The sequence below is a fragment of the Lichenostomus cassidix genome, chromosome 3 (genome assembly GCF_008360975.1).
Source record: "Lichenostomus cassidix isolate B80296 chromosome 3, HeHo_3.0, whole genome shotgun sequence".
In the NCBI taxonomy this organism is placed as follows: Eukaryota; Metazoa; Chordata; class Aves; order Passeriformes; family Meliphagidae; genus Lichenostomus; species Lichenostomus cassidix.
Window position 1 is genome coordinate 63,431,735 of NC_139483.1, and position 26,236 is coordinate 63,457,970.

The window sequence follows — 26,236 nt, forward strand, 5'->3', positions numbered from 1 at the left end:
CCCAGGGCGAGCGGGCGGCGAAAAGCCACCAAACCCGAGCCCAAGAACACCTCCGCAGCCTGGCGGGGCCCGAGCGGGGCGGGACGGGCCGGACTGGGCCGCGCCGAGCCGCCTCTAGCGGACTCGCCCCCCGCCGCAGCCCTAGCTGCAGCTCGGCCCGTGGGCCGGGTTATGTAAGCGGCTCGTCCCCGAGCAGCAGCCGCCGCATCTGCGGCGCTCCCGCCCCTGTCCCCGCCCCGCTCCCAGCGCCGGCGAGGCAGGAGGCGGCGGCAGCGCAATAGAGCAAGTTTTGTCTCCCTCCGACGAGGGGCGGCCGGGTCCCACCGCTCTCGGCAGCGCCGGCAGCATGGCCGCGGCGCCCCTGGGGCGGGCAGCGTTCCCCGCCGCGGCGGCAGCGCCCCGCTGAGCCCCCCGGGCAGCGGCAGCGGGAGCGGCCGCCTCCGCCGCCCATCCGGGCCGCCCGCCCGCCCGCCGGAGAGCGGCGGTCCCCCGGCCCGGCCCGGCGCGGCACCATGTGGGGCGGGCTGCACCCCCAGCCCGGCTTGCGCGGCTACAAGGCGGGTAAGGAGCGCTGAGGAGGGAAGGCGCTGGGGCGGGGGGAGGCACAGGGGCCCGGCGCCGCTTCCCCTCCCCCGGGCCGGCTCGGCTCCCTGCCGGGTCCCCGCGGGAGCGCCGGAGGAAGCGGCTGTGTCCCGCCGCGCGCGGGAAGCGGCGCGGGCCCTTCCCCTGCCCACGGCCGGCCGGGAGGGGACGTGGCGCCCGGAGGGGCGCGGGGCCGGCCCGCTGCTGTGCGCCCGAGCGGCCCCAGCCGGGGGCTCCCCTTCCCTCGGCTGGACCGTGCAGCGGATGACAAAAGCTCAGCTTAACCTACATAATCCGTTTCCGTGTTTTGGGCTTTCTCTTCCATCCCCGATTTATGTTAGTATACCCTTAAGCAGAGGCTGGAAGCGTGCTGCTCTTGATGATTTTTCGTTTTAAATTTAGACCGGAACAAATGGGTCGAGTCCTGGATTTTTTTTTCCCCCTCTTTTTTCCTCCACCACTTTTCTGTCTCTGGATTAATTAGAGCCTAGTCCGTGCAGGCTGGCAGGGATGCGTTGAAATGTTAATGCTCGGAGTGAGGTTGTTCCAGGGGAGACACCTCTGTGTAAGCCATGGGCTGACTTTCCCCGTCAAGGCTGTCAAACTGGCACAGCAAAACTGGTGGATTGGCTGCAGAGCCATGTGAGCACTGCTTTTGGGCAGGTAAGGCAAGGTACCGGCTCTTTAGGATGTCCTTTTCAGGATTTGAAAATATTACTGACTGTATCACCTGCCTTACTCTGGCAGGGCTCCTACAAATATTTTGTCATGTTTTGATTTATTGAAGCAATTGATCACAAGTGGAGGTCTGTGGTTTGGCTCTGCCATTGCAAGTAGTGCTGTTGGAGTAATTTTTCTCCTTTAGAATCTGGATTTATGTTTAAATTTTGAGTTTGAAAAAGATGACTGCATAATGTGTATAGAGTTTGCTGACATTTAAATGGCAGGATTGTTTTGCTTTCGACTGACAGGGTTTTTCTTGCAAGTACAAGAGCTGCTAAGACATTCTCAGCAGCTGCCTGAACCTCTACAAGTAGGCTAATGTTCATCCCTATAAGGTGAAAGAAGACATTGTTCTTTTTTTCTGCACTGTGATTAAATTATGAATTTCTATGTATAACACGTTTGCCTTGTTGAAGCATTTTTTTAAAGTTATTTAGTGCTTCCTGCAAAAGAATGGAGTTACATTATCTTTGTGCTACAGCGTGCAAAGATAGTGGATATTCTGAACAATAGGTGTGGAGATTTCAGTTAATTTGATGGAAACTGCAGGAATTTAGGGTTTTTCAGTTCTTAACTACTTGTGTTTGGAACAGGAATATTAAAAGGTTATATCACAATGTACTCTTGACACTAACTTCAGACCATCACAAAGGTTGCTGGTGTTCATTTTTCACTTGTTTCAGAAAACTTTAGATTGTGGCATTTGTTACATTGTTTTTCCTTTTGTTTGGGGTCAAATATAGTGTTTTAGTACTGTGTTTAGTACTGTGTTGAATTTATCAGCAATCCTGATTGGTGAATTACTGGATTAATGTTTTGCTTTGCTTGTTTGTCAGAATTGTTTTTAAGACTCAAGAACAAATTTTGTGTATTGCTTCTAGTTCCTCCCCCATCCCTTTTCTTTTGAACTTGTGTTAACCCTGAGTATTTAAATGTGTGTTTCTCTGCAAGCAATACAAGTGTAAGGTAGCAAAACTGGTAGAAAAACTTTCTAATTTGAGATAAGATAAACTAACAGAAAGTGGTGTTAATTAGAAAGCAAGTAGATAGAGGTTTGACCTTGAGAGATGATGTGTGCATTTATAATTTCCAACACAGGGGTCCCCTCCTTCATCTGTCCTGTTGGGAAACAGTTGAGAAGCTGTTTTGTGAGGTTTGTAGTCTGTCTGAAGATGTGGAATTTAATTAGATCCATGCAGGTATTTTATTGAAGGGGTAACACCTACTAAAATCCTGTGCTATTGTTATTGCCATGTTAGTTGGGTTTTTTTTTTTTCTATGGAAGCTATCCATGGGAAAGGTATTTTGTAGCAGAGCAGAAGTGTCCTACTCAGGAGCAGAAGTTTAAGCACTTATTTCTTGAGCTGAAGGAAAGTCAAGACATATTTAATACTTTAATGGCAGCTACTTGCTATAGATTCTGTTTCGTGTGGGAGCATGACAGTTGATGGCTTGATAATTCTTGGTAAATAAACCTTATTTCTTATGCTGAAAAGCCTTCTATTTTGCTAGTTGTACTTTAGTTATCTATGGATATGGGTATTTAGAAGTCTTATTTTTGTTGAAAATAATACGATTCCCATACAAAGCTAGGTGCTTACTGAGGTATTCTGTTTACACAGGGGAATTGCCATGTTTTTAGTAATTGATGCAAATTAATTCTTGCTATCCTAAAATGTAACAGGCAAGGACACTTCTTGGAGCATATTTAATTTTTGACCTTCAGTTTTTTTCTTTCTTCTCATTTCCAAACTGCACTTGCTTTTTGGTTCAATGGGATTGCCTTCTCTGAAACAAAATTTTGCTGTCTTATTTGCACCCTGCAAATTTTGGGGACCTGAGATTTTGGGGATTTTTTGGTAGGTGCTTCTTGTGTAATCAGTGAATTTAATGACAGAGTTTGCTGCCCATGCAAAATAATTTCAGCTCCTTACAATCTCAGTGCCTGTCCTGAAAAATTAAATTGCTGGTTTTGAAAAGTATATGATTAAGTCTTTCAGTCTTCTTGTACGAATGACTGTTTATGAAACCCTTGCAGCATAGTTTGTACCTCTGTAAAGACAACAGTTCCCCATGTGCTGCAGGAATTTAAATAACTGCAGTGAAGGGCATACAGCATTTTAATCCCTTTGCTTATTTATCTAGACCAGCCTTTGAAATGCACACTTGGTTAATAACTTTTTTAAAAGTGTTCATCTAGATGTGTTGTTCCTCTGGGGCATGCAGTCATTCAGTTAAGCCATGTGTGTCCAACAGATGCCTGTGGAAAGTGAAACAAGCACACTTCAAAATGAAATAACACATATTTATTACATTTAATAAACTGTGCCACCTCTAGTTGAGCCTCCTTCCACTGTCCAGTATTGCCTATTGGTAATACTGGACATCAGAAGGATGCTATTGACACTCCCTAAAAATAGTAGCCTGGAACCTGGCAATGTGATTTGCCCTGTGTTCTTGTACTTGAGCCGCACTGGTAGCGTGACACACGTGGGTCTGAAAGGTTATTTAGTGATGTCACAAGCAAAGTGTCAGCAGCAATAAGGTCTCAACACATTGTAAGGCCCGTGGGGCACTGCCTTCTTGAGGTACTCTTGGGCTTCACAGGCAGCTTCCTAACTCAGCCAGGGTGGGGAGGATGGGGCTAATGACACTCACTTTCATCCTCTGAGGTGGAGGAAAAGACACAAATCCAGTGGTTTTGTTTCTGTAACAAGTTTTCTTGGTCTGCTAGTGGAGGTCTGCCGCCAGGGATATGACATTTCTCTAAATACCTGGAAAAGGTAGGTTTATTCTTTACAAGCTAGGCAAGGCAATAAATGGTGAGTTAGCCCAAGTGTAGATTTTAAATTGGTTAACAGTTATAAGTGTATAAATACATTTGTATATGGTGCATTATAATGATTGTTTACCCGAACTTAAAAATGTAATGTTCCAGTTGCAGGACTGGCTGCTAGAATGGCCTCTGCTGTCTTTCACAGATCAGTATGGGGTCAAATGACATTCTGTGTTTGAGTGATGGTGAGCAGGAGCTGCTTACTTCCCTTCAAAAACCTTTTTTTTTTTTCCTCCCTCCAGGCAACTCACTTTTATGGATATAGCATCCACTCTTTTAATGTGTGCAGAGCACTTATGTCGTAACTGCTTGGCAAGAGAAGAAGGATAGATGTGAGGGTGTATTATAGTGTTGGGTTTGGAGGTTAGCAGTTATTCTGATCTCCTCTATGTTACACTTTAACTGACTGAATATAGACGTGTGGTTGCAGTAATTCTGTGCTTTTAAAATTTTAATTAAAGGAAGTAGTAATTACTTTAATAATTTTGAGAAGGATGCATTCATTTTGAGGGGTATTACAGAATAGGTATGTAGTAAAAAGCAGCCTGAGCCACTCTATCTGCCCTAGGGTGAGGTGGTGAAGGAAGTGCTAGTAGGAAAATAGCACCTGTAGATTCTCCAAATAATGTCTAGAATTTATGTCAATGACATATTGATTCTTATAGTTGCAAATCATTTATGCTATTATTTTAGCCATTATAGATATTTAGATATTTAGATATTATTTAATATCTGTTAAAGAACCCATGTGTTTCAAAGTACGGTGCAGGTGATAAGAATAGCTGAAAGCTTCCTAAATTGCATTACTTGAGGTTGTAGCCAGAGGTGATCATCCACCATTGTTGAAAGGAAAGCTCGTTTTTTGTAGACAAGTTAGTTAAGGAGAGGAGAGATAGTACTATAATTGTTCAGTATCAACTTCTCTGTCTTCTATACTCTTTGGATGCTTGTCTTTATCATACAGCATGCCTGTGGTTTAATAGTTAGAGAGTTAAACTAATTGTCATTTCCTGTGCTGGTGGTTCTTTGGCTGAAAAAGTGCTGACTTCGTTGTAGTTGTCAGTAACCTCTTGGATGGCCAAATGTGTCCTAAAATTGTACACTTACAATGAAACAGTTTCATTGTGGTTGTGATTAGCTTTAAAATGCATTCAAGCATATTCCCTGTGATTCAAAAAGTGGCTTTCTTTCTGGCTTCTGCCACGGGTTAGCCTTGGCTGACTACTCAGCTGCTTGCTGCTCCCAATCCTCAGTGAGACAGGAGAAAAAATAGGATGGAAAAGCTTGAGTTGAGATGAAGACAGAGAGATTGCTTGCCAGCTACTGTCACAGGCAGAACAGGCTTGGCCGTGGTGTCAGTCCATGTCAACTCCTCTTCACACCCCTTCCTCATGCTGTTGCCCTGCTCCAGCCTGGTCTCTGGGGCTTTACAGAGTACCTCTGTTCAGAGCTCCTGCTCCTCCTCCTCTCCTGCTGCTCTTGCTCTGCATTCTCAGGGCTGTTTCTCACAGTCTTCTCCCTCACTCATTGCTCACGGGGAGTGTTTTGCTGTTTCTGAACAAATGCTTTCCCTGAGGCAGTGCCGTCATGGCAGTGGGGCTCAGCTGAACCCTGCTGTGGCTGCCTTGGAGCTGTCTGGAGCCGGCTGTGTCCATTGCCCAGCAGCCCCAGACACTCCTCACTCAGGCCCCCCTGCAGCCCCATCAGCATCTGGGCAGCTGCACACCATAAAACTTCTTCAGGAGGAAGCCATTATGTTTTGATGTTTCTTTTCTGGAATAAGGCTAAATACAGTGTCCTGAAGTTTATTCCTGACAACACTGAGGGAAGGTGTACTGAAGTGTGATAAGGTTCTGGTTCCTGCCTTAGGCTCCTCCATGAAGTTTCTTGCTGTGTAGGGCAAGTTGAGGAGGCACCAAATGTGGCCTGTGGCACACTGCAGATCAGCTGCAGGAGCTCTGAGGCGAATGGCTGGAGAAGGGGAGGAGAACATGCAGCAGGGAATAACTCATGTAAATCTGCTCACAAGTGTGTTAGTCCTGACACATCATCCCTCATGTTCCCAGAAACTGCTGACCTCTGTGGAATTGCCCCTGAGGATGCTGCCTTTCCCTGGGCACTGTGCTGCACAGCATCTGGCTCTGTTGCCTGAGTGAGAACATCCTATTGATTGCACAGCCACGCTCAAGTGACCTATTTCTCTGCAGCCAGCCGTGCCGTAAATGACACTGCATCTTTCTGTTCCTCATTCCCCAGGGATCTCTGCTGTTTTTTGAGATTCAAAAGGCCCATCTGTAAAAGGAGTCAGTAACACAAAGAAAAGAAGGTTGAGTTTTGAGAATTTTTTATTCTTTTTTCTTTAAAGCTGTGGTAGTCTCTGAAATGTGGGAAAATACAGCAGGTAAACTACTCCTTTTGCCTGAAGGGGTGTATGCTGGTGGATTGCAGGGCATGATTTCATTTTGCAGCTAAGATAATCTAGTGGATAGTTGCTCCCACCTTTCTGTGTACCTCTGCTCATATATCCTCACTGCATCCCGTGTGCCCACCGTAGCTCAACCTTACGGCAAACTAATAGGGGAAGCAGACCAGGAAAATACTGAAGTTAGATACTGACAGAGAGATGTACAGTTGCCTGACCATGGTGTCAGGCAACTGACAGGAATCTGTCAGTTTCACTGCAGGAAGCGTCTATCCTGATGTCAGGCAGGTGTGGGATACTTAGAGTCAAATTGACCAGCTCTTCAGTCAGCTGATGGACAGTGAAAAAAATCTCCCTGCAGTCTTGGTTTGCTGCTGCAGATGACATCAGGAAGTATATAGTTAATCCTCAGACTTACCAGGAAGGCCAAGGAAGGTTAAGTGAGGATCAGGAAAAAGTGACATAGATTCCATTGGACAGTGTAACTTCCACCAATTAGCGGACTCACAGGATTAAGCAAGTCCAGAATAATGGATAATGACTGAAGAGGTGATAGGAGACTCTCTCAGTCTTGCTGAAGAAAGGCAGTGCAAGTAGTGTCAGTAAAAGTCTCAACTGCCTCTTCATTTGTTAAAATGCCAGAATTGGATTTAGCAAATGCAAGTAAAAAAGCCAAAGATGCTTTTCAAACTTTCAGCTTCCTGATACATTAGAGACCAGTGGTGTGGTTTTCAGACAAGAAACATTCTTGAGTGATCCTGGAGTCAGATCTGAGATTCCTTATAAGGTATTCTTATGTTTTTAATGTTTGTTTTACTCCTTTTGTAGCATAGTTTCCAGATGGTGTATGGTGTGGAAAGCTGCAACTTTTGCTAACATTTCAAAACAAATTAACCTTTTTTTTTTTTTTTTTCTTCCCAAGTCCATCTTTCTTATAACATGGTGTCTTCTCTCCCAAATGCTTACTCTTCAGTGAAGTTATTTATACCTTTTGGCAATTCTCAGTGCCTTTGGAGGCATACTTATAGTTGAGAATTAGTGCTTTGTATAAAAAGTTCAGTGGCTAGCACTGATCAAAGGCCTGCTGGTTCTGTGGGTAATGAGAAAAGAAAGTATGAAGTATAGTGACCCAACTAAAAGCACTAAAAGACATTGGAAATACTATTACTTAAAACTTCGTCATTTTTGCTACTCAGCAAAAACAAAGCTAACTTTTGCAGTTTTAACTTCTTTCTGTTCATCATCTGAAATACCAAGCTGATTCAACAAAGGCTTTTGTGTAGTTGGTAGAATTATTGTAATGTAAATCTTTGCATCAAAAGTGATTTTAGTTGTGAGGACAGAAACACAAGAAGTGCTGGTTTTGACCGGAAATACCCTGAATAGGGTTGATAGTGTATCGTATGAAGGACTTTTTTTTTTTTCTTTTTTTTTTTCTTTTTTTACTACTACTTTTTGGTTTCCGGGGTATGTCCTTTCTTATATTGAGTGGGTGTGAGAGGAAGCTGCAAAGCTAAGAATGGGGAAAAGTTGTGTTCTGCGTCACGGGGCACTGGAAGTTTGTAGGGAAAATCTCCTAATATCTAACAAGAAGACAGAATTTCATCCTTTCAACTTAAATGTAACAATGTGGGAACTGCCTTGCATAGTTCTGTTACTCAGTGTGTACTTCTGTTAGCACTGCAACTATAGCCTGGAGGCTCAGTTTTCTGATACTTGTGTATTAAGTAGGCCCTGTTGTGTGTATAATGCATATTAGACCTCTTTAACAATGCTATGATTTTTTTCCTTAATTGTTCATACTTGAGCAAAATATTTCAGTGAAATTTTATTTTGGGGGACTCTGTCTTCTCCATTTCTTTTAGTGTCAAGGATATTTTTAGATCTGATATTTGACTACAAGTAGCCGCCGCATACAAGGACAAGAGAAATTACGCACTTTTCTTTTTTTAAAGTAAGACTGCTAGACTCTTTTATTTGTTCCACTTTGCAAAGCATGGGAGCTACTTAAAACCATTAGTCTTTTTTGACTCATTTTAGCAGTTATGATTACTTCACTTTTCCCCACGCACAGAGGAGATTAAATTAAGTCTTTAAATGGAAAGAGAGAGGACAAAAGTAATTCTGTAAGAAAAAAGTTAGAATGACAAACTGCTTGGAGAAAAATTTACCTGGTTTTGAATATCAATAAAGCTAAGCTGTAGGAAGGAGTGAAAGAGATAATAATCTGTGACCATCAGCTGTTTTTTGATGGGAGGATTCAGCTGATCAGCTACAAGTGCACAGCTTTTTTAACAGACCTTAGGAAGTGACTGCATGTCCTGAGGGCTTGCTGTTCAAAGTTTATATTAACTTTAAACATAACTTAATGTGTTTATTTTTGTAGACGTTCCCCTCTTCATACTGCAGTTGATAAACTTTCCAAGTTTAAAAGGTAGTCCTCTCCTCTGCAGTTGCTATTTGGAAGTGAATGGAAACTAGGAATATAATTTTGTGTTTCCATGGGGTGAATAGTGCATTGGGTCCAAAAACAAAGAGGCAAGCCAGCATAGCAGGCATGAGGTAATAGTTGTAGTCTGTGTGCCAAACATGAAATAAGAAACATCTGCAGTTTGTATTTTGAAGTTCTGTTTTATGCAAATGTTCTATCTGGAAGCAGAAAACTCACAGGAGCGCCATCAACAATTGGACTGAGTTTTTGGTCTTGCTCCTGTCAGTGATGAAATGAAAGCAAACCTCTTTCTTTTCTGTCAAGGGTTGGAATTTATTCACTGGTTTATCATTTCATATAATGCTAAATAACTACAGCTAGTTGCTGTCTGTGTATGAATTATAAAGTGTGTTATGAATTTGAGTTTGGTTTACATACTTTCTACAAAGGCAAACCCCAATATCATATTTGTGTCAGTTTAAGGATTTTGTCATCTTTTTAGATAACATTTGAACATAACCCTCTGCTAGCTGAACAGATTTTGTCCTCGGTGAGGGCAGACAGAGATTTATGCCTATCTCGCTCCAGTTTAGAATCTGCCTTAATGTGCAATTTGGCAGTAGGATAAAGCCTGGTTGCTGCTAGGCATCAGACCTGTATGTTCCCACTCCCTTCTTGGCACTGCTTCTTGTCTGACCCCTTGCTGAACAAGCTTAGAAAGTCATATTAGCAGATAACCTTCTCCATAAGCGAGGACAGTTTGTTCCTGAACCACTTTGTGTAGGCTCTGGAGTGGCAGGGCTTATGCTGAGAAGCAGGATGAGTGTGTGTCTGCGCAGGGTGAGCAGCCTTTGCCTAGCAGCTGACCAGGAGATCCAATTAGCTCTGATGTCAAACAGCGTTCCCAGCTCAGACCCGTTTTAGCCAGCGGCATAAGCTGGCCAGCTGGACTCTTTGATGGAAAGACAGAGGTGTTTACCTCTTACTTTCTATAGACTCTGGTGGGAGGGTGGGGTGGGGGGTTATAGAGAGTGAGCTACCTGATTATGTCTTCAAACTGGCATGGTAAGATTCTCAGAAGCTCATATGTCAAATTGATGAATTTATTTTTAATTGCCATAGTTTCTTCTAAATCGCATACTTCCCTGCATGGGATACCTTGTAATGTGTTGTACAGTCCTGTACACATTTGGAAAGTCATAAAAATTTGACCTTGTGAAGGTTCACCCTGAAATAGTGTTTTGTAGAGAAGACAAATGTTTTATAGTTGTAATTATCTATGATGAGAGATTGTGCATTTAGCCACTTCTGTGAGAAAGAAAAAAAAATTCCTTAATAAATTCCTTTATTAAGGAATTTGTGAGGCTTTGGTGACACAATCTACTTAAAATTTAGCACTCAAGAAATTGAAGCACATGTTTATGTTCCTTAAAATATGACCATAGCCTTTTTTTTGTAACTGCCAGTCAGGTGTACGTGTACTTTGAGGATTGTATTTTGAGCATTTTCTTCTTTAGGTTTCTTTCTTCTACTTCAATTTTTTTCCTCTGCTATTTTATGTTTTTCTCTGTCTTGAGTAAGTGAATTCTTTTGCACATTAATAATACAGGGGACAGGCATAAGCCTTTGTATACCAGGCAGTGTGTTATCAGACTCTACAAGTAAAAATGTTGGTAAAAAAGTATCTCTCAATATTCTTCTGTTTAAACTCTCGCATTCCTGTTTTTCTGTCTCTGCTTCCCTCTATGTCTGTACATTTCTATCTTTCTTCATGCTTAGAATTGTTCTAATCAGTTTCTAATTGGAAAACTATGAGGACTTAGTGAAATAGCTTGCAGGCTCTGTCAAGAAAGCACGCTAATAAAGGATATGAGTCCTTAGGATGAATCATACTTTAGCTATCTGACACTGTAAAGTACTTTTGAGAAACTGAAATGTAAAAATGTAGTAGTTCAGGCTGTCATTTCATCCCACTTTACCCTGCTTCTTATTGCACTTTGATTAAACTGCATCATCCACCTACTCTCAGCTGCATTCATGTGAGAGGAGGGACTAGGACCTTCTGGTATCTTAGTTCATGGCCAGCTGGTAGAACTGTGAGTTTCCACCACCTTCAGAGCATTTGTAAAAAAGGATCCTGAAACTGTCATCTGGCCACCTTCCCTGAAATCATTAGAAACCTCTCTTCGCAATGTTCTGTGAACTCTGGAAGAGAAAAGGTTGCATTGTAGACCTGGAACTTGTTTTGGACATTTGTGTTAATAAAAGTTGCAATATGTTTTGCAGAAGGACCATGGAAATGAAGTGCACCTAGCAAGTATGTGTCTAGGAGGTTAGAGTTGGGATGCCATTTTTTAAACATTATTTTCAAAAGAATGTATGAAGTAGTTATTTGTCAAAGTACGTATTTTTTTGCCTGTGTCTGGAAGGAACATTTCCATGCCAGGATCTTTTATTGTGTCATGACATGAGATTGGATAAATGCACCTTATCATTCACTTCACCTTAGAGTGAAGGAGGCTGCTGTTGCACCATTCTACTGCTGACTCTCAACTCTTTTTAAAGCCCTATATAAATGTGTTAAAGTATGGCATCTGCTTGTGTCTACTTTCGGAAAGGCTTTTAGCATTTTGGGTTCCCCTGCCTCCATTTCCTTTTCTCACTGTATTGTCTTTTCAGCAGTTAGAAAATACAGAATATTATCAGTGAAGACATGTTGTGCATGAAGCACACTCCAGAGTGAGATTTTCCTTAATTTTGTGGCAGTAATGATATTGCAGGTATGATAAGTAAACAAATATTTTCCAACCGAAGTAAGTTTTTTTCTACAATACAGCAACTGGGTCATTGAGAGAGCATTTGTGGGTTTGTTTGTAGACTTCTCCTTTTGAAAACGTGTGTGGTTATGCAGCTCCATGGGACAGGAGAGAGAGCAAAAGAGAGGCCATGACATCTTGAAGAGCTTATTGACAAGGAAAGTGTGTGTAGAAGGTGCAACTGGAATAAGTTCAACAATGTCAGGGAATTATGAGTTGGTGTGGGAGAATTGGCTTGAAGGTGAGTTGACTTCTTTCAAAATACTGTCATGTGATCTCTGTGCATAATTAGCAGTTTTTGGTAAAAGTACAGATGGTGAGGGTAAACTAATTAACTTTGGCAGTGTCTTTGGGCTGAATACTGACTCCCTTTCCTTGAAAGAGCTTCAGGCAGACTTCAGTGCCATCCTGGCGTGAAATATGATTGTACAGCCTGGTCACATCCATGATGACTGGAATGAGCTTTGCATAGTTAGTTTTGATAGTACTGTAGTGAGATCTCCTTCAGCATCCTTTGACTGTATAAATTTGCACTGGCTGTCATGGGTGATTCACTTCTGGTCACAATCCATGTCAGTCATAGTGTGGAACAGAAAAATCAGTATCCTTAATTTAGGATGTATCTGCTGTGAAACCCAGTTGAGTCTTTTGCTGTTGCTTTCCATTCAGCATCTAGGTAAAGTAACAGTATCATAGCTGTCACTTAGAATAATAATCTTTACATTCAAGCATGTTAGAGGTATTTTAGGAACCAAATGTAAAGACAGTGATGTTATTATTTTGTGTATGTATAGCATAGGGGATCTGTGCGTGCCACTGGAATTAGGAGTGGTAATAATGCAGAATTATCTGGTAGCCTTTCTGACAGCAATAGATGACAGCATTCTGTAACACACAGAAAAAGATACATGTTTTTGTGGATTGAAATTTCAACAACTGTTCCTTTTTAATAAATTATCTACTTCCTGCACTTTATACACTTAGCTGTAAGGGATCTGTTTTAAATGCCTAGGCTGAAAACAGAGGACTGTGTTGGTATATATAACTGACCAAATTTAAGGAGGCATTCAACTGTTTGTATAAACAAGGCTCCTTTTGAGATTTTTTTTTGTCATCTTGCACATATTTTGTCGTGTTTGTTGGTGGAAATTGGAGCCCAGTAGGATGACACTACTTTTTTCTCTTCTAGTGAATCCTATGAAAGGTAGTTTTTTGTAACCCAGTAAGGAATGATCACAGACAGATGCTAATATACAGTAGCACAAATATTGATTAGAATTTTTTACTTGCTTTCTTAACTCACTCTGTATTTTGGGCAGATGGACACTGGCTGTTGATTGGCAGGTTTGAGATTAGAGCAGCAGGGTGAGGCAGGTGTGCTGGCTCAGTGGTGTGGGACTCCTGTGTATCTTCCCCTTTTACACTTGTTTGCTGCATGAAAGGTCATGCATTTGCAGAGAGCTGTCCAAAAAGGAAATGGGGAGCATAGAACAGGGTGCATAGTGACTGGGGATTCCTCAGGACTTGGTTCAGAAGGTGAGTTTCAAATAATGAAAGTAATATATTAATTTTTAAATAATGTCTTGGACTAATGAGGTCTATAAAGTCCTATTTTATGGGTTAATTACTGCTGTGACTAAATTATTGGGTCGGTTTCCACTATCTTGGTGCTTATATTTGGCTGTTTATGATAGTGAGTTCAATCAGCTTTGAAAAGCTGTTTCTCATGTAGACACTTGTATTTCTGTAATGGCCTTCTATGGAGTAGAACCTCCATTAGGTCTGCACAGTAACACAGTGGTGTGGATATGCCATGAAACATTAAAAACCGTAGACTTCTGGATTGTGTCATTAGCTATCTTTTTAGGGAAAAATGGGGAATGTTTAATGTCAGGGAGGCAAAGAGAAAGCATTTCTGAAAGTGATCATGTGCAACCTTGTTCTGTTGATGTGTCTAAAACAGGTTAAAACCCACATACTATTTACCTTCTAAAAATCTAAACCAATTATCTTTCTTTCTCCTTTTAAATGAGGAGAACCTCAACAGTAGAAATCCAGTGAAAAAATGAGACTGTTCCACCCCACCCCAGCCGGTGTCCACACCTCTGTACAGGATCAGTGTGGGGCAAAGGCGTGATCCTGGTAATGGCACTGTGGCTGCACTCTTGCTGCTGTGCACAGCAGCTGTGCATCCCAGGGGAGGTGAGAGGGGAGTGCCTGAGTGAACAGACCCTTCTGGAGCCCAGAGCACTGTGCAGGTAGACTTGTGTATTTCCCTGGAGAGCCTGATGGGATCTGGCTGGCCTGTGCTGAGTCAAAGCTTGTAAAATCATGCTGGCCTGATGCTGATCTGTGTGTAGCTATGAATGTGTACCAGCACTTACCTCTTCAGGCCTACCAGCTCAGGATCAGGCTTCATGAGTGAACTTAGTGATGATGAACTGCCTTTGGGTGCAAGGTTGCATTAATTCTGTGATGTGCCAGCATGTCCTCCTAGACCTGCTCTTCAGCACTGCACATGGGACTTGGTGTGTTCCCAGGTTGTCTGTGTGTAGGTGTAAAACTGAGAGCAGATTATAGCAGGATGTTTTGTGGTGCCTGTTATTTTTTCAACTTACAGTACCTGCAGAGATCCTGATGGGAGTGACTGCTCTCTCTAGTATGTTAACCCTGTTTGGTAACCAAATCTAGTTGCACTGGGTTGTTGCATCTTTTGGATATATTGTAACAATATGTTTGGAACGTGAGAGGCTCTTGAGATGTTTGGAAAATTTTCTTTGAACAGAGGTGGTAAAATGGTAGAAGCTTCCCAGAGAGGTTGTGGAATCTCTGTCCTTGGAGTTATTCAAGACTCAGCTGGATCAGACCTGAGCAGTCTGATCTAATTATCTTGCTTGGAGTTGAAGGTTAGAGTAGGTGACTTCTGAAAGTCCTTTCTTAAGTTACTCTTGTTCTGTGGTATTTTTAGCTTTTATTCATCAAAGTTCCACCACAGTGAAAAGTATCTCTCCCTTTTGGGGGTTTGCATATGGATGGTTGTAGGTTCACGTGCTGAGCATTTGTCTAACCAAGAGGTCTAAAGGGTTTGACATGTAATGCTGTGTTAATGCTATCACTACTGCATATTAAATTATCTGCTTCATTTTTTTTTAACAGCTGTTAAACACCATAAAAGCTGAAATGTCACCAAAGAGATATATAGTGGAAAATGGCATAATAAAGGGTGAATCAATCTAAATTTCTCTTCTATAAATGTGTTTTAAACATCTCCTAAATCAGAACTGCCTCTGATTTAATTAGCTTGGCCTTCCATAAGTCAGTTTTACTTTTGCTGGAATAGCTAGATGCAGCTTGAGAAGGATGAACTGGAATTTTTGTGGAAAGTAGCCCAGTTTGGAGGGAGGGACGGTAAAATTATTGTTCCCAAAGCAGCGAGAGTATTAATGAAAAACGTGCTGGATTGTAGGGGAAGAAGAAATATCCCAGTTTCCCACTAGCTATGTGCACAACTGTCACACTTGAGTACATTAGATGATGACACAGAGAGGGTGGTATTGAGGTTGATACCTAGAGTGGTATTCCCTTAGAATCTTGGCTGGGACCTCTTTACAGTGTGTGGCTGGTGAGCCATGGGCATCTGTGTTCATGTCTGGCTCCTCTGGTCTTCCCCCTCACCCTTGGACTTGAAAGATACTCACTGGAATAGTTAAGAGACTTTTGGAGAGGAAAACCTAAGTTTAAGGAAGGGAAGGAAGTAGCTTGCACAAGGTATGGCCAAAGTAGAATGAAGGAGAAGAAGGATTGGGTGATTTTGAATTACTGTGAGAAAAGGTAAGAAATGTGCTGAAAGGAAGAAGGGGCAGTAGCCTCAATGGAGAATTAAGTTGAGGCAAATGAGATGGACTGGCATATTTAAGGCCTTGAAGAACCTAAAAAGTAGACAGTTTTAGACATCATGTTACAGTTAAACAGCATATGCAGTAAGGAATTTACCGTGTCAGTATGTATTTACTGTGTTCCTCAATTTTCAAGTGGCTTGGCAAGCAGCTGTTAACACTCTGGCTAGTAGGTCCAGTGATTTGGCTTCTATATGGGGAGCATGTATATATTCATATGTGTGGGGGCAGGGTCATATATATACCCACATATATTAATTTTTACATTGTTTTCTGAACTATTTAATTTACTGGAAAACAAGTACATCTGGAAATAGCAGATGTCATTGCAGAGGCAAATTGCTGTTACGACTTTGGATGGACACTGCTGAAAGTGTTTAAATGATCTAAAAATAATGGCATGTAGCATAAGAGACATTATATCTGAGCTGATACTTCTTTATGAGTCATTTCCTGCTGAAAGTGCTATACAAAGCTAACTGCTAGAGGGGGGTGTATGTATGTGATTATAAATAAATGAGGAGCAGCCATGCTTTTTTCCAAAGTCCTTTATGTGCTGCTGCTGGTTCAGAGTGGGAATGTGGTGATCAGTATTCTGCCTTTAAACAATGCTCAGATTTAGATATTGGCTGTTGGAAATTGTAATGGTCTTTTGGTATTGTACTCTGTGATAAATGTTCCCTTGAGGCTGACTGTGAGAATATGTGGCCTACTTTAAAAACTCCTTGAACAGAGGATCTATTTGCTGCTCTGAATTGTGTTTTAAAATGTAATACTTTATTGATATTTTACATTGAAAAAAAAGCCCAAAATGAAACAAACCAGTAGATGGATACATGTCTCACAAGGACAGCTTGTGTGCAGCTACATAAGGAATTACTTTAGATATCAGTGTTGACAATTTCATTGCTGGCTTTATTTTATCACCTAGGTCACATGGTTTATGCACAGTAGAAGATGACTGTATCTCACTGGCAAAATCTTCAACTTGTTGCTGACCTAAAATTAATTCATCTCTCTGTATTTGAAGGCTTGCAATGCAAAATTCTGCTGTGAATTGAGAATCAATTCTAGGATAGGAATTGTATAAGTGTCTTGCTAAAGAGTGTAAGAATAGTTTAAGGATCATGTTTCTGAATAGTAAAATACGTTTGTTGGAATTTCTGGGAAGCTTTCATCTAGCAAAAGGTTTTTAATTAACAAGAAAAAAACCCTCGAAAGACATAGACACATTCTGGCTCAAGCTTGAAGTATGAAACAGCGGATTCAGTTTTCATCTTGACAGGTATTTTGTTGCTGACCTTTGTACTGTATCTCTAATGACAGACTTCTGGCTTCTTTTTTTATAGGCTCAGATTATTCCTCAGTGGGATGGTTACCTGGTACTGAATCCCTGTGGCAGTCCTCAACAATTTCATCAAGCAGTCAAAACAATCCTGTCAGAAGACACAGCATAGCTTCGGACAGCGGGGACACTGGGATTGGTACCTCCTGTTCTGACAGTGTGGAAGGTGAGCTGACCCTGCGAAGTTTTGGGTGTTTCTGAGAGAGAAACAATCCAAAACGTTTTAAATGTGTTTTTCCCAAACTAACTGTACTTTAGCAAAGCTGTTGAGCGCATGCAGTTTCTTCCTTGCTGGAGCAAGTAATTGTTTTGGTGAGGGTTGATTAATTTAGTTCTGCATGAGTTGTGTGCATTAACTTGCATCTCTGCCACAAAGGCAGTACTTGTGTTACATGCTTTGATAATTGCAGTTATGAGAAGTGCCAGATTTATCCAGAGGAGTAACGTCCTGTATTACAGCACTTGATAAACAAGTGGTAAAAGCAGAAATATTCTAGGGAGTTGATAAACAGACAATGCTTTCTGGTATTCACTGTGTGTGTCACGTAGTGTGTGTCAGCAAAGAAAGTTTGCTCATCAGGGCTGGGAGGAAAATGGGGTGTGTTGTCTCTTCTCATCTCCACTTCTGGTGGGAAGGAATTTACATTTTATTGCATGGTATTGGACACGTAGTCAATGATCTTTGAGAAGAATCAACAGGATCTAAAGATTGTCAAAACTTAGTTTGGATTAAATCATGATTACTCAAAGGTGATTTTATCAGGTAGAGGTACAGCTTCTAATGTGGCAGTGTCTCCATAACATTAGCACCCTCCCTATGCAATGTGTCACTGGAACTAAGCCTGAATGAGAGAGAATTAGGCTGTAATAAGAGTTGAAGTTTCCTTCTTGCATTGACTTATTTCCCAGTAAGATTTTCAAGACAGGTAATGAATGACTGCAGGATTGTGAGATACTTTTCTCCAGCATCTTTCTACGCCTGATGAATTTTTCAAAAGGGATAGCTGGAATGAGGAAGAACAGGAAGAATTAGTAGAAATGAAGTAAGGAATGCTGAATCAGTGTAAGACAGAAGTCTCCGTGGAGGGCTGAGCATTCCTGAGGAGAGGTCCAAATGCCTCAGTTAAGTCTGTCAGGCCTCTTTTGCACAGGCCTCTTTTGCAAGGCCTTCCAGTCTCTTGCTGTTGCATCTGTCAGTTGGGAAGGAACTCATAAGTTGCTTTCTGCTTCCTTTCATTTCTAAACAGTTGTTGGTTTCAGCAAAATAAAGGTTTTGCTCAGATATTCAAATTCCTAGGTGTAAAACTGAAATAGTAAATGGTTATTAATGCAGAAGCGTTTTTTTTATTTCTCCCAAGAGATGTAGGGGGGATAAAGTGCTCTCATGGTGTGAATTTATATATAGATTTAATCGCTCTCAGCCAAATGCTTCACAATAGTATTTTAAGACGCAGCATTTGAATTAAAACCATGCCCTCCCCTCCCCCCTTTTGAGGGCTTCCCCATTTGAGGGGTGGGATGAAGGAGAGGAAATGAAACAGCAGCTCCTCATCAGATGTTCTGCTTGCCTCTGTAGGCAAGAGAATAATCTGTTCAGGGCTGGGTGGGGGGAGACTGTGCTGGTGGGGAGAGTAAAATAAAGAGGGGAAAGGTTGCAACAACAGATAGTTTATGGTCTTTTGCAGTGCTAGGCAATGGTCAGTTCTACTGTATCCTTAATGTTATGCATTTCCTGCAACCTTGTTTGAAAAACTTTTAAGCAGCAGAAAAGACAGCGTTAAAGAAAAAAGGAGGGAAACCTAACGGTGAAATGAAGATTAATGGAATAATCGTATGACAGACTTAGAAATCGATTGTGTATGTATATTTTTAGTGGAAGGAGTCATTACCTATGATGCCTAGTTGTCTGCATCTCTCAAGCTGCCCCCTCCACACATCCACAAAAAGAAGAGTGTCATTGTCATCCATGGGACTGTCAGGCCAGACTGGTAATTGCAGACTTGATGCTGGCCATCTGCTCTCAATGTGGTGTTTGGGAAGAAGCTCCTGGGGATTTTTCAGAGGGGAATTTTTTTGCAAGTTGGCAGATTATTACACTTTCTAACAATGCTCAGAGAATGAATTGTGGCCTTGCTATTTCCTTTCCATCTTGCCCACTAAAAATCAAAAGCTTAATTTGAGAATTAGCATTGATGTTAGGGTAGTTACTAATAAATACATTCATGCAGGAAATGGACCTCAGGTGCATTTAAAATATATTTTTACTGGGATTTTTTCATAACATCTTAAATGTTTTTTCAAATTCATCTTGTTACTCATACTAATTTCAGGAGCATTCATTCTCTTTGAAAATGCAGGATTTAAAGAACAGTAACTAGTACCTTTTGTGTTTGGCTCAAACCTGTGTGATTTGGAGGGGAGATAGGTTTTGACAAAGGAGAAAGAAACCTTTTTATGTGAAACTCCATTCAGTTGATTATATATTATGTTGTGCTAAGGTAGGAAAATTAGGAAATGAAATAGGCAGTGGAGTTTCACTGTTGAAATTGCACAATATTTGTGTGCACTGTGGCAGCTGAGGAGAGAACTTTATAAGCCATAAGTGTGGGGATGTTAGTTTGGGTAGATCTGACACTTTGAATTCAGAGTGTTCTTAATTTAAAGATTAAAAGGCATTTTGTATCTGTTTAAACTACAGTTAATGTGTTTGGAGTTTGGTTGGTTTTTTTTTTCCTGTCAATAAGTTATTCTGGATTCACATCAGCTTTTGGACTTCATTTTTAATAACTGTTGTGATACCTGTGTATAACCATTATTTCATTACCACTTACAGAAGAACTATAAAGTGTATAGTTTAATTATTTTTGAGACTGTTTTTATTTGGGTTACCTAATTAGAGAATTAGGGACTTGGCAGAAATTAAATGGTCTGTAAACCCCAGCAGAGCTCTTTCTCCTGTGCACACTGAGTTTTGCCTTTTGGACAGGAGGGATAAGAGCTAGATATTGATGTGGTAAGATACAGGAACCATGATTCTTGCAGACCAAAACATTTCCCTCCATCAGATTGTGCAGCAGAAAGTCCCTTATAAAGCAGATCTTTCTCCCTTACTGTTAAATACAATTCATGATTTAACATTTCTGGTTGCAAAATAATAAGCGTAAAAGTTCATAGAATGTTGCTTTCCTGGAAGAGAGAGATTGGATGCAGACAATCAGAGTTACTACTTCTTTAGGAGTTGATATTCTGCTAATTTAACTTTATAAAACCCACCCTTTTTAACAACCCCCCAACAACTCCTCTGGAACACTCAGCTGATAGAGTAGGAATTTGTTTTAATGTTATGAGACCCAGAGAAGTCTCTTGTCTGTCATTTTTAAGGGAATATATTATCTTTTTAAGGGATTAGAACACCCTAGTTAGTTCAATTGAATTGCAGCATTTCTTGGTAACACCAGCATCAAAGTTATTTGGTTTTGCTATTTCAAGCACTCTTTCTTCTAGCAGGTCTCACACATGGTATTCTAACTTTTTTTTTTTTTTTTCATTAAGGAGAAAAAGGAAAGTTAATAAAATATAACTATTCACTATAGTGAAAGGCAGAACTGAATTTCAGGGGGCAAAATCTTATTATGAAGTATTTGAGTGGGAGTCTTCTTTAAGTTTACTATGCTGGTAAAGATAATGGGATTGACAATATGTAGGTCAAATATGTAGAATGTGCTATTAATTTGGGTATTACAGAAGTGCAGTAGCACAAGGATCCTAGATCTTGGTTGTTGGCAGTGCTCACTGTCGACTGTGTTCTGTGGTTTTGGAAGATGATAGATTTTCAGAGAAGTCCCTGATCTTAATTGGGTTGAGGTTAATCTTTACACCCTTTGAGCTTGGCAAGTATTGGCATATGTTTGGTGAAGTAGCTTGATTATTTGGAGGGTAGAAAATAATTATGTTCGAGGCATTTTTTCCTTTTTTTCTTCCTCTGTGCTTGCCAAGTCTCATGTTGTGAAGTGGTGTCCAGCCCTCTGTGAGTCAGAGTTATTGTGTTACTTGGATATTATCTGCCCTGACAATCAGAAATGGGGACTTCACTTAAGCCTGTATTAGACTCTAGTCCTTGTAAGTGGTATTACCATTGCTTGCTAGAATGAAGTGTCTGTGTAGCTGAGGGGAATATAAATATTAATACTCAGAGCTTCATTGTTTATTTTTGGGGGGTTTTAGGATGAAAAAAAATTAAGGGTTATTTCAGGTTCTAGTAGCCTTTTTCCAGGATTTAACGAATAGGAAAAAAATATGCTAATAAATTTCCACTAAATGAAAACAGAGAAACTGCTTCAAACGACGGTGACATACTCCACGTGAACTTGTGTACTCTGAATTTGAAATTGGGTTGAACTAAACTAGAGACACTTACTAGTTTCACATATGAATACTCTGCCGTGAGAAACAGCTGTTGCTTTAACTTCGTATTTTGCCTTCTTTTGTGATGGTTTCTGCATAAGAACAAGCTCTCACAGTATGCTCAGTTTTCTTCACATAATAACAGCAGGACTTTCCTCCATATAATAACAGCAGGACTTTCCTCCAACTAGTGGGAGTGTTCTGCACAATGAACCCAGTGCATTCTGCCTTCAGTAGTTGTTTTTCAGAAAAATTATTTCTGTTGTTCTAATTGGAAATAATTCAGTGAAAATAAGTTCTGCTTCCTTAGAATTTAGTGGCATTCATTTGGTTACTGTGCAAAGAGTTATTTCTGTCATACATATTTTGGAGCTATGTCACTGAGTTGTATCAGAATGTGTATGTTAAAGATGGTGGGATGGGGAAGAGGATCAGAAGAGCAAAAAACAAGGAAAAATCCCCAAACTTCAGGGTTGAGATAAAGACAATTTAATAATGAAACAAAAAGCAAATTAACATTGTGATGTAAAAGCATGACCAGGAGACTGATGCCCAGCCAACAAATACTTTGGAAACAGCCTGCCCCTCGGTTTCATTGCTGAGCATGACATTATATAGTATGGAATCTCTTTGGTATTTCAGGTCAGCTGTCCCAGCTGTGTCCTCTCCCAACCTCTTGTGCTCCCCCTCACTGGGGTGGCAGAGGCCCTGGTGCTGTGTAAGTTACCAAAACACAGCAATATAGGGGCTGCTGTGAAGGAAATTACCTCTCTCCCAGCCAAACACTGTAGAATTTCTGCCTCTTATTCTGTGTCATTTGCATCATGCTTAGGTGAAATGTCAGGTATTTGTTTCTAATGTCCTGTAACCTTTATTTTTGGAGTGTGGTGGCTATCTGGCATTCTGATGAGAAAACAAGGAGCATCATACAATATTCTTACCTATATTTAGGTTAATACCAGGAGAACTGGGCATGCCAATCATGCATTTTTGGTGAGAGATTTCAGGGGGGACTTTTCAATTTCCTTGCTAGTGTAATGTCAGAGAGATCTCTCTGGCCTGCATTCAGCAGCTCTGTAGCTCAGGATCTCATGAAAACAAGCATGAGTGAGATCAGCTTCAGGAAAGCAACAGAGAGGAACACTTGTAGCCTTAGACTATTTTTCTGTGAACACTGGGAACATTCTGTATCTAGTCAACATTTAATGTACATATTCAAGTAGCGTTTGCAGCCTTATCTGAAGAAATCACAGGACTTGTTTTTAATCCTTTCCACTGTAGACAGAATGGTACACTTAGTGATAGTCTGTAGGCATTTGGGATGTAAGCCACAAGTTCTTTGTAGCCAGGAAAAACCTGTTGCTGCTGCCTGGAGCTCTAGCATGGGGCTAGACAGACCAGACTGGTTGTATCCCCCGTAGAAAAGTTTGTAAATCTCTGGTTTTTAACAGCTCTACAAGATACGTTTCTGGAGGGCTTATACTTTGCTCTTAGTCTTTATTCAGCAGACATGTTTCTACTATAATGTATGATTAAATGAATAATGAATGAATAATGATTAAACTTCTTTCTTAGTGTAAAGTCCAGTTAATATATTTAATGTGATCCTTTATTTTAATCATGATTTCAGTGTACTGATAATAAGTAGTTTCTGTAAAGTTACCCTTTGAAGTAGAACATAAAAGCTTGCTGTAAAGAGAACCTTTTTTTCAGGGCCTTGCTTGTGTTTCTGTGAGCTTCTGCAATGAGTCAGATGGAGTTTTTACATCAGTTTTGCCATTATAAAGGCAGCAGTGAGGAAGAACAATGTGCAGAGACCACTTGTGCATGAAGCATGGTTTCTCCATCTCACTTCCTTCATCTTTGACTTTCTTCATGTTTGGGGAATTAGGTGTCTGTAAGAGGAAGTGAGAAACACACAGCGAGTGACAAGTCTGATTAGTTAGCCCAGGTTTGGGGTAGAATGAAACACTTTGAATAGTGGGGACTGGTAATGGAGGGGCAGGGGGTAAAGCCTCAAGAATCCTTGCCTGTCTGCTCATGGGGCATTTGTTTGCACTAACCTCACTTAAGTATAGTTGTTATCAATTGGCCTGTTTTTTTCACGCAGAATACGTGCCAGTTTGTTGCTTTTGATATGTTAAATTCCTTGGAGAACTGTGATTAGTTTGTTTTTAAAGTAATTATTATTATTATAACTGTGGGTTTTTTTCTCCTTTTTACCATGTTAATTGCTTCTTACTGCAGCAAATTTAGAAAGAAAACTGGTCTGGATTTTTCCCAGTGCAAAACATGGTAAAAGAAATCTCTTGGGATTTTTATTTTTTTCCTCTTAGAGGGCTGACAGATAAGATTTTGCTCTAACAATGATTGTGTTTGTGTCAGCGGCAGTCATGAAAGTCAGCTTTGTAGCAGTGTTGTCAGCTACACATAGGTCACTTCTTAGCCCCTGGAGCATGTTCTTCTAGTGTAGTTATCCTGTACAATAGGTTAAAAAGTTCATGCCTTAATCGGCTTATGTAAGTAAATACAACTTATGCAATGAACAGTTTTTTAGTGAATACTCAAGCTTTTTCTGCAGAAAAACACTTCTGAGGCATCCCTAGTAGGAAATGTTGGTTATATAAATCTAAACAGTATTTTCTCTGTGTGTGTATATTGCTTTTAAAATGTCTATTAAGTAACAAGATCAGAAAAAATCAGAAGGCAACTTAGTTGTCTATGTAGAAGTAAAATGAAGTGTGTTCTTAAAGGCAGAAGGATGATTGGCAGGAAAAAATGTATTGTGTTTTATTCCCTCTAATGCAAAAAAGGCCTCTGACACCAGTCCTCTGTGCAGCTTTTTCTCAGTTTTTCATAATAGTGAAAACAAGAAAAGATACAGGAATAACTGTCTAATTTTATGTCAATGTCTTCATGGTTAGTTTCCAGGATTCCTGTGATGTTCAGGAATTGCACCCTCTTCTGTTCTCTGTGCTGCTGTTCTTCCAGGCGCTAATCCTTGCAATAGAAAAAGTGGTAACAATGAAATACACTTGGAAAGAATTAGTTACACTTGTGAATGACATAGTCATAAATTAGCATCTCCCACTTTGTTAACTGTTCTTACATTACAATTTATGCCTTGTTCCTCAATATGACTGGATTGGGTTTTTTTTTTTAAACTCTTATGGCATTGAACAGAAAGTTTATAAGGATGTTGCTAACAAATTGAACGGATTGCAGCAGTCCTTGTTTTTCTGCCCATGAGCTCAGTGTTCCACAAGAAATGACCTTCCCATTTTGAGACCACAGCATATTGCCTTTGACAGTATGGCCCTGAAAAATGGAAGTGGAAAAAACTTTTCTTTCATCTTGCCAGATAATAATACAGGTGTGACATGGTAATGGTCAAATAAATTACACACCTAGTCCTGAATGCCGGTGACAAATTCTACCTGGTTGTAGGTTGACTCCTTGCAACTCAACTGGTACTTGATAATTAAAATGCCACAACCTAGCTCATGTGAAAATAGGAAGCAAATAGTTAAATTCCGATGGTTTGAATGCAAAATTAATAAGGATTTTAGCCTCCTTAAGAAAGAATTTCTGCTGGACATTTTCATACTACAGAATCGTAGAAATGTGGTTTGGAAAAGGCTGCTGTAGGTTTCTGTTTCCAGCCTTGTGCTCAGAGTAGGATCACCAGTGCAGATCAGGTCAGCCTTAACCTTGTCTTGGTGATTCTTGAAAACCTTTTCAGGTACCTCAGCCTATTTAAATAACCTGTTCCAGTGCTGCTGGGTGTCCTTGTGAAGAATTTTTCCCTTATGTCCAGCCTGAACCTACTAAGCCATAGTTTTTGTGTTGTTGGCCCTTATTTTGTCTCCTACCAGGAATAGTGTGGCAAATAAATTTAACTAATTTAACTACCTTTCATTTGTGTATTTTTTGGGGGATGAGGGGGTTGTTATTATATTTTTTGTTCTGGACAAAATTGCATACTAGTTCCGTATTATTTCCTGTAGTTTTTATCAAGTCAAAATATTATAAAACAGAGTTTAAATATAGGATATATTTTTAATATATCTTGCATTGAATGTGTCCCTGTGTTTGGGCTGCTATTCTTGAGCATACAGGATGATTTTAGTCCTGATGTTGGTCTGTGAATCAGAAGACCGTATTATGTGCATATTTCTTTAGTTGTGTAACTATGATAAACTCTTAGTGGCACATCCTTTTCCATCAGGGATTAGTCTGTCCCTGTCAAAGGCTAAAAATATTTTGTATTCTCCAAAATAGAACTGGCTTTCTTGGTTGATTTAAACAATGGCATTTATTGTATGAAGTGGCAAGAGGTTTTCAGTTTTTCCTGTTTGTAAGTTTTACTCTGTAGGAGCACCTAGAGATTTGGGACAGGATTCTAGTTTATTGTTCTATTTTATATGCAATTCTAAAGAAACATACACTTTTTCACCGGGTGAGAGGTGTTTCTGGAGTAAGCTTTTCTTTAGAGAGATGATATGGTTAGAAGTTTCTTTTGCATTGCATCAGCCATCTGCATACAGTCATACTTTGTTGCTGAGAGTGATGGCAAGGTTTTAATTCTAATTAGCTGAGCTAGAAAATTGAACTAAAAATATGTTTGGAGTGCTCAGAAAGGGAATTGGATTCACTAGGGCATCCATAATGGGGTTGTGGTTCTCCTCATGTGTTAGTGAAATCTTAATAGCAAAAAGAAGTCTAGCTGAAAAAATCTTGGAGACTATTGAGAATTCAAATAAGATGTGCAGAATTTTTGT

General features: G+C 40.5%; 1 protein-coding gene across 1 annotated transcript in view; it reads left to right on the forward strand.

The window, feature by feature from the left end:
- The first annotated feature begins 281 nt into the window (after positions 1 to 281).
- Positions 282 to 26,236, forward strand: part of LOC146439861 (centrosomal protein of 85 kDa-like) — a 42,321-nt gene continuing 16,366 nt past the window's right edge. Inside the window, exons 1-2 of the mRNA XM_085056099.1 lie at positions 282 to 561; positions 17,056 to 17,217. Coding sequence (XP_084912225.1) covers positions 513 to 561; positions 17,056 to 17,217 — 211 coding nt within the window. The 5' untranslated portion in view covers positions 282 to 512. The remainder of the gene's footprint in view (positions 562 to 17,055; positions 17,218 to 26,236) is intronic.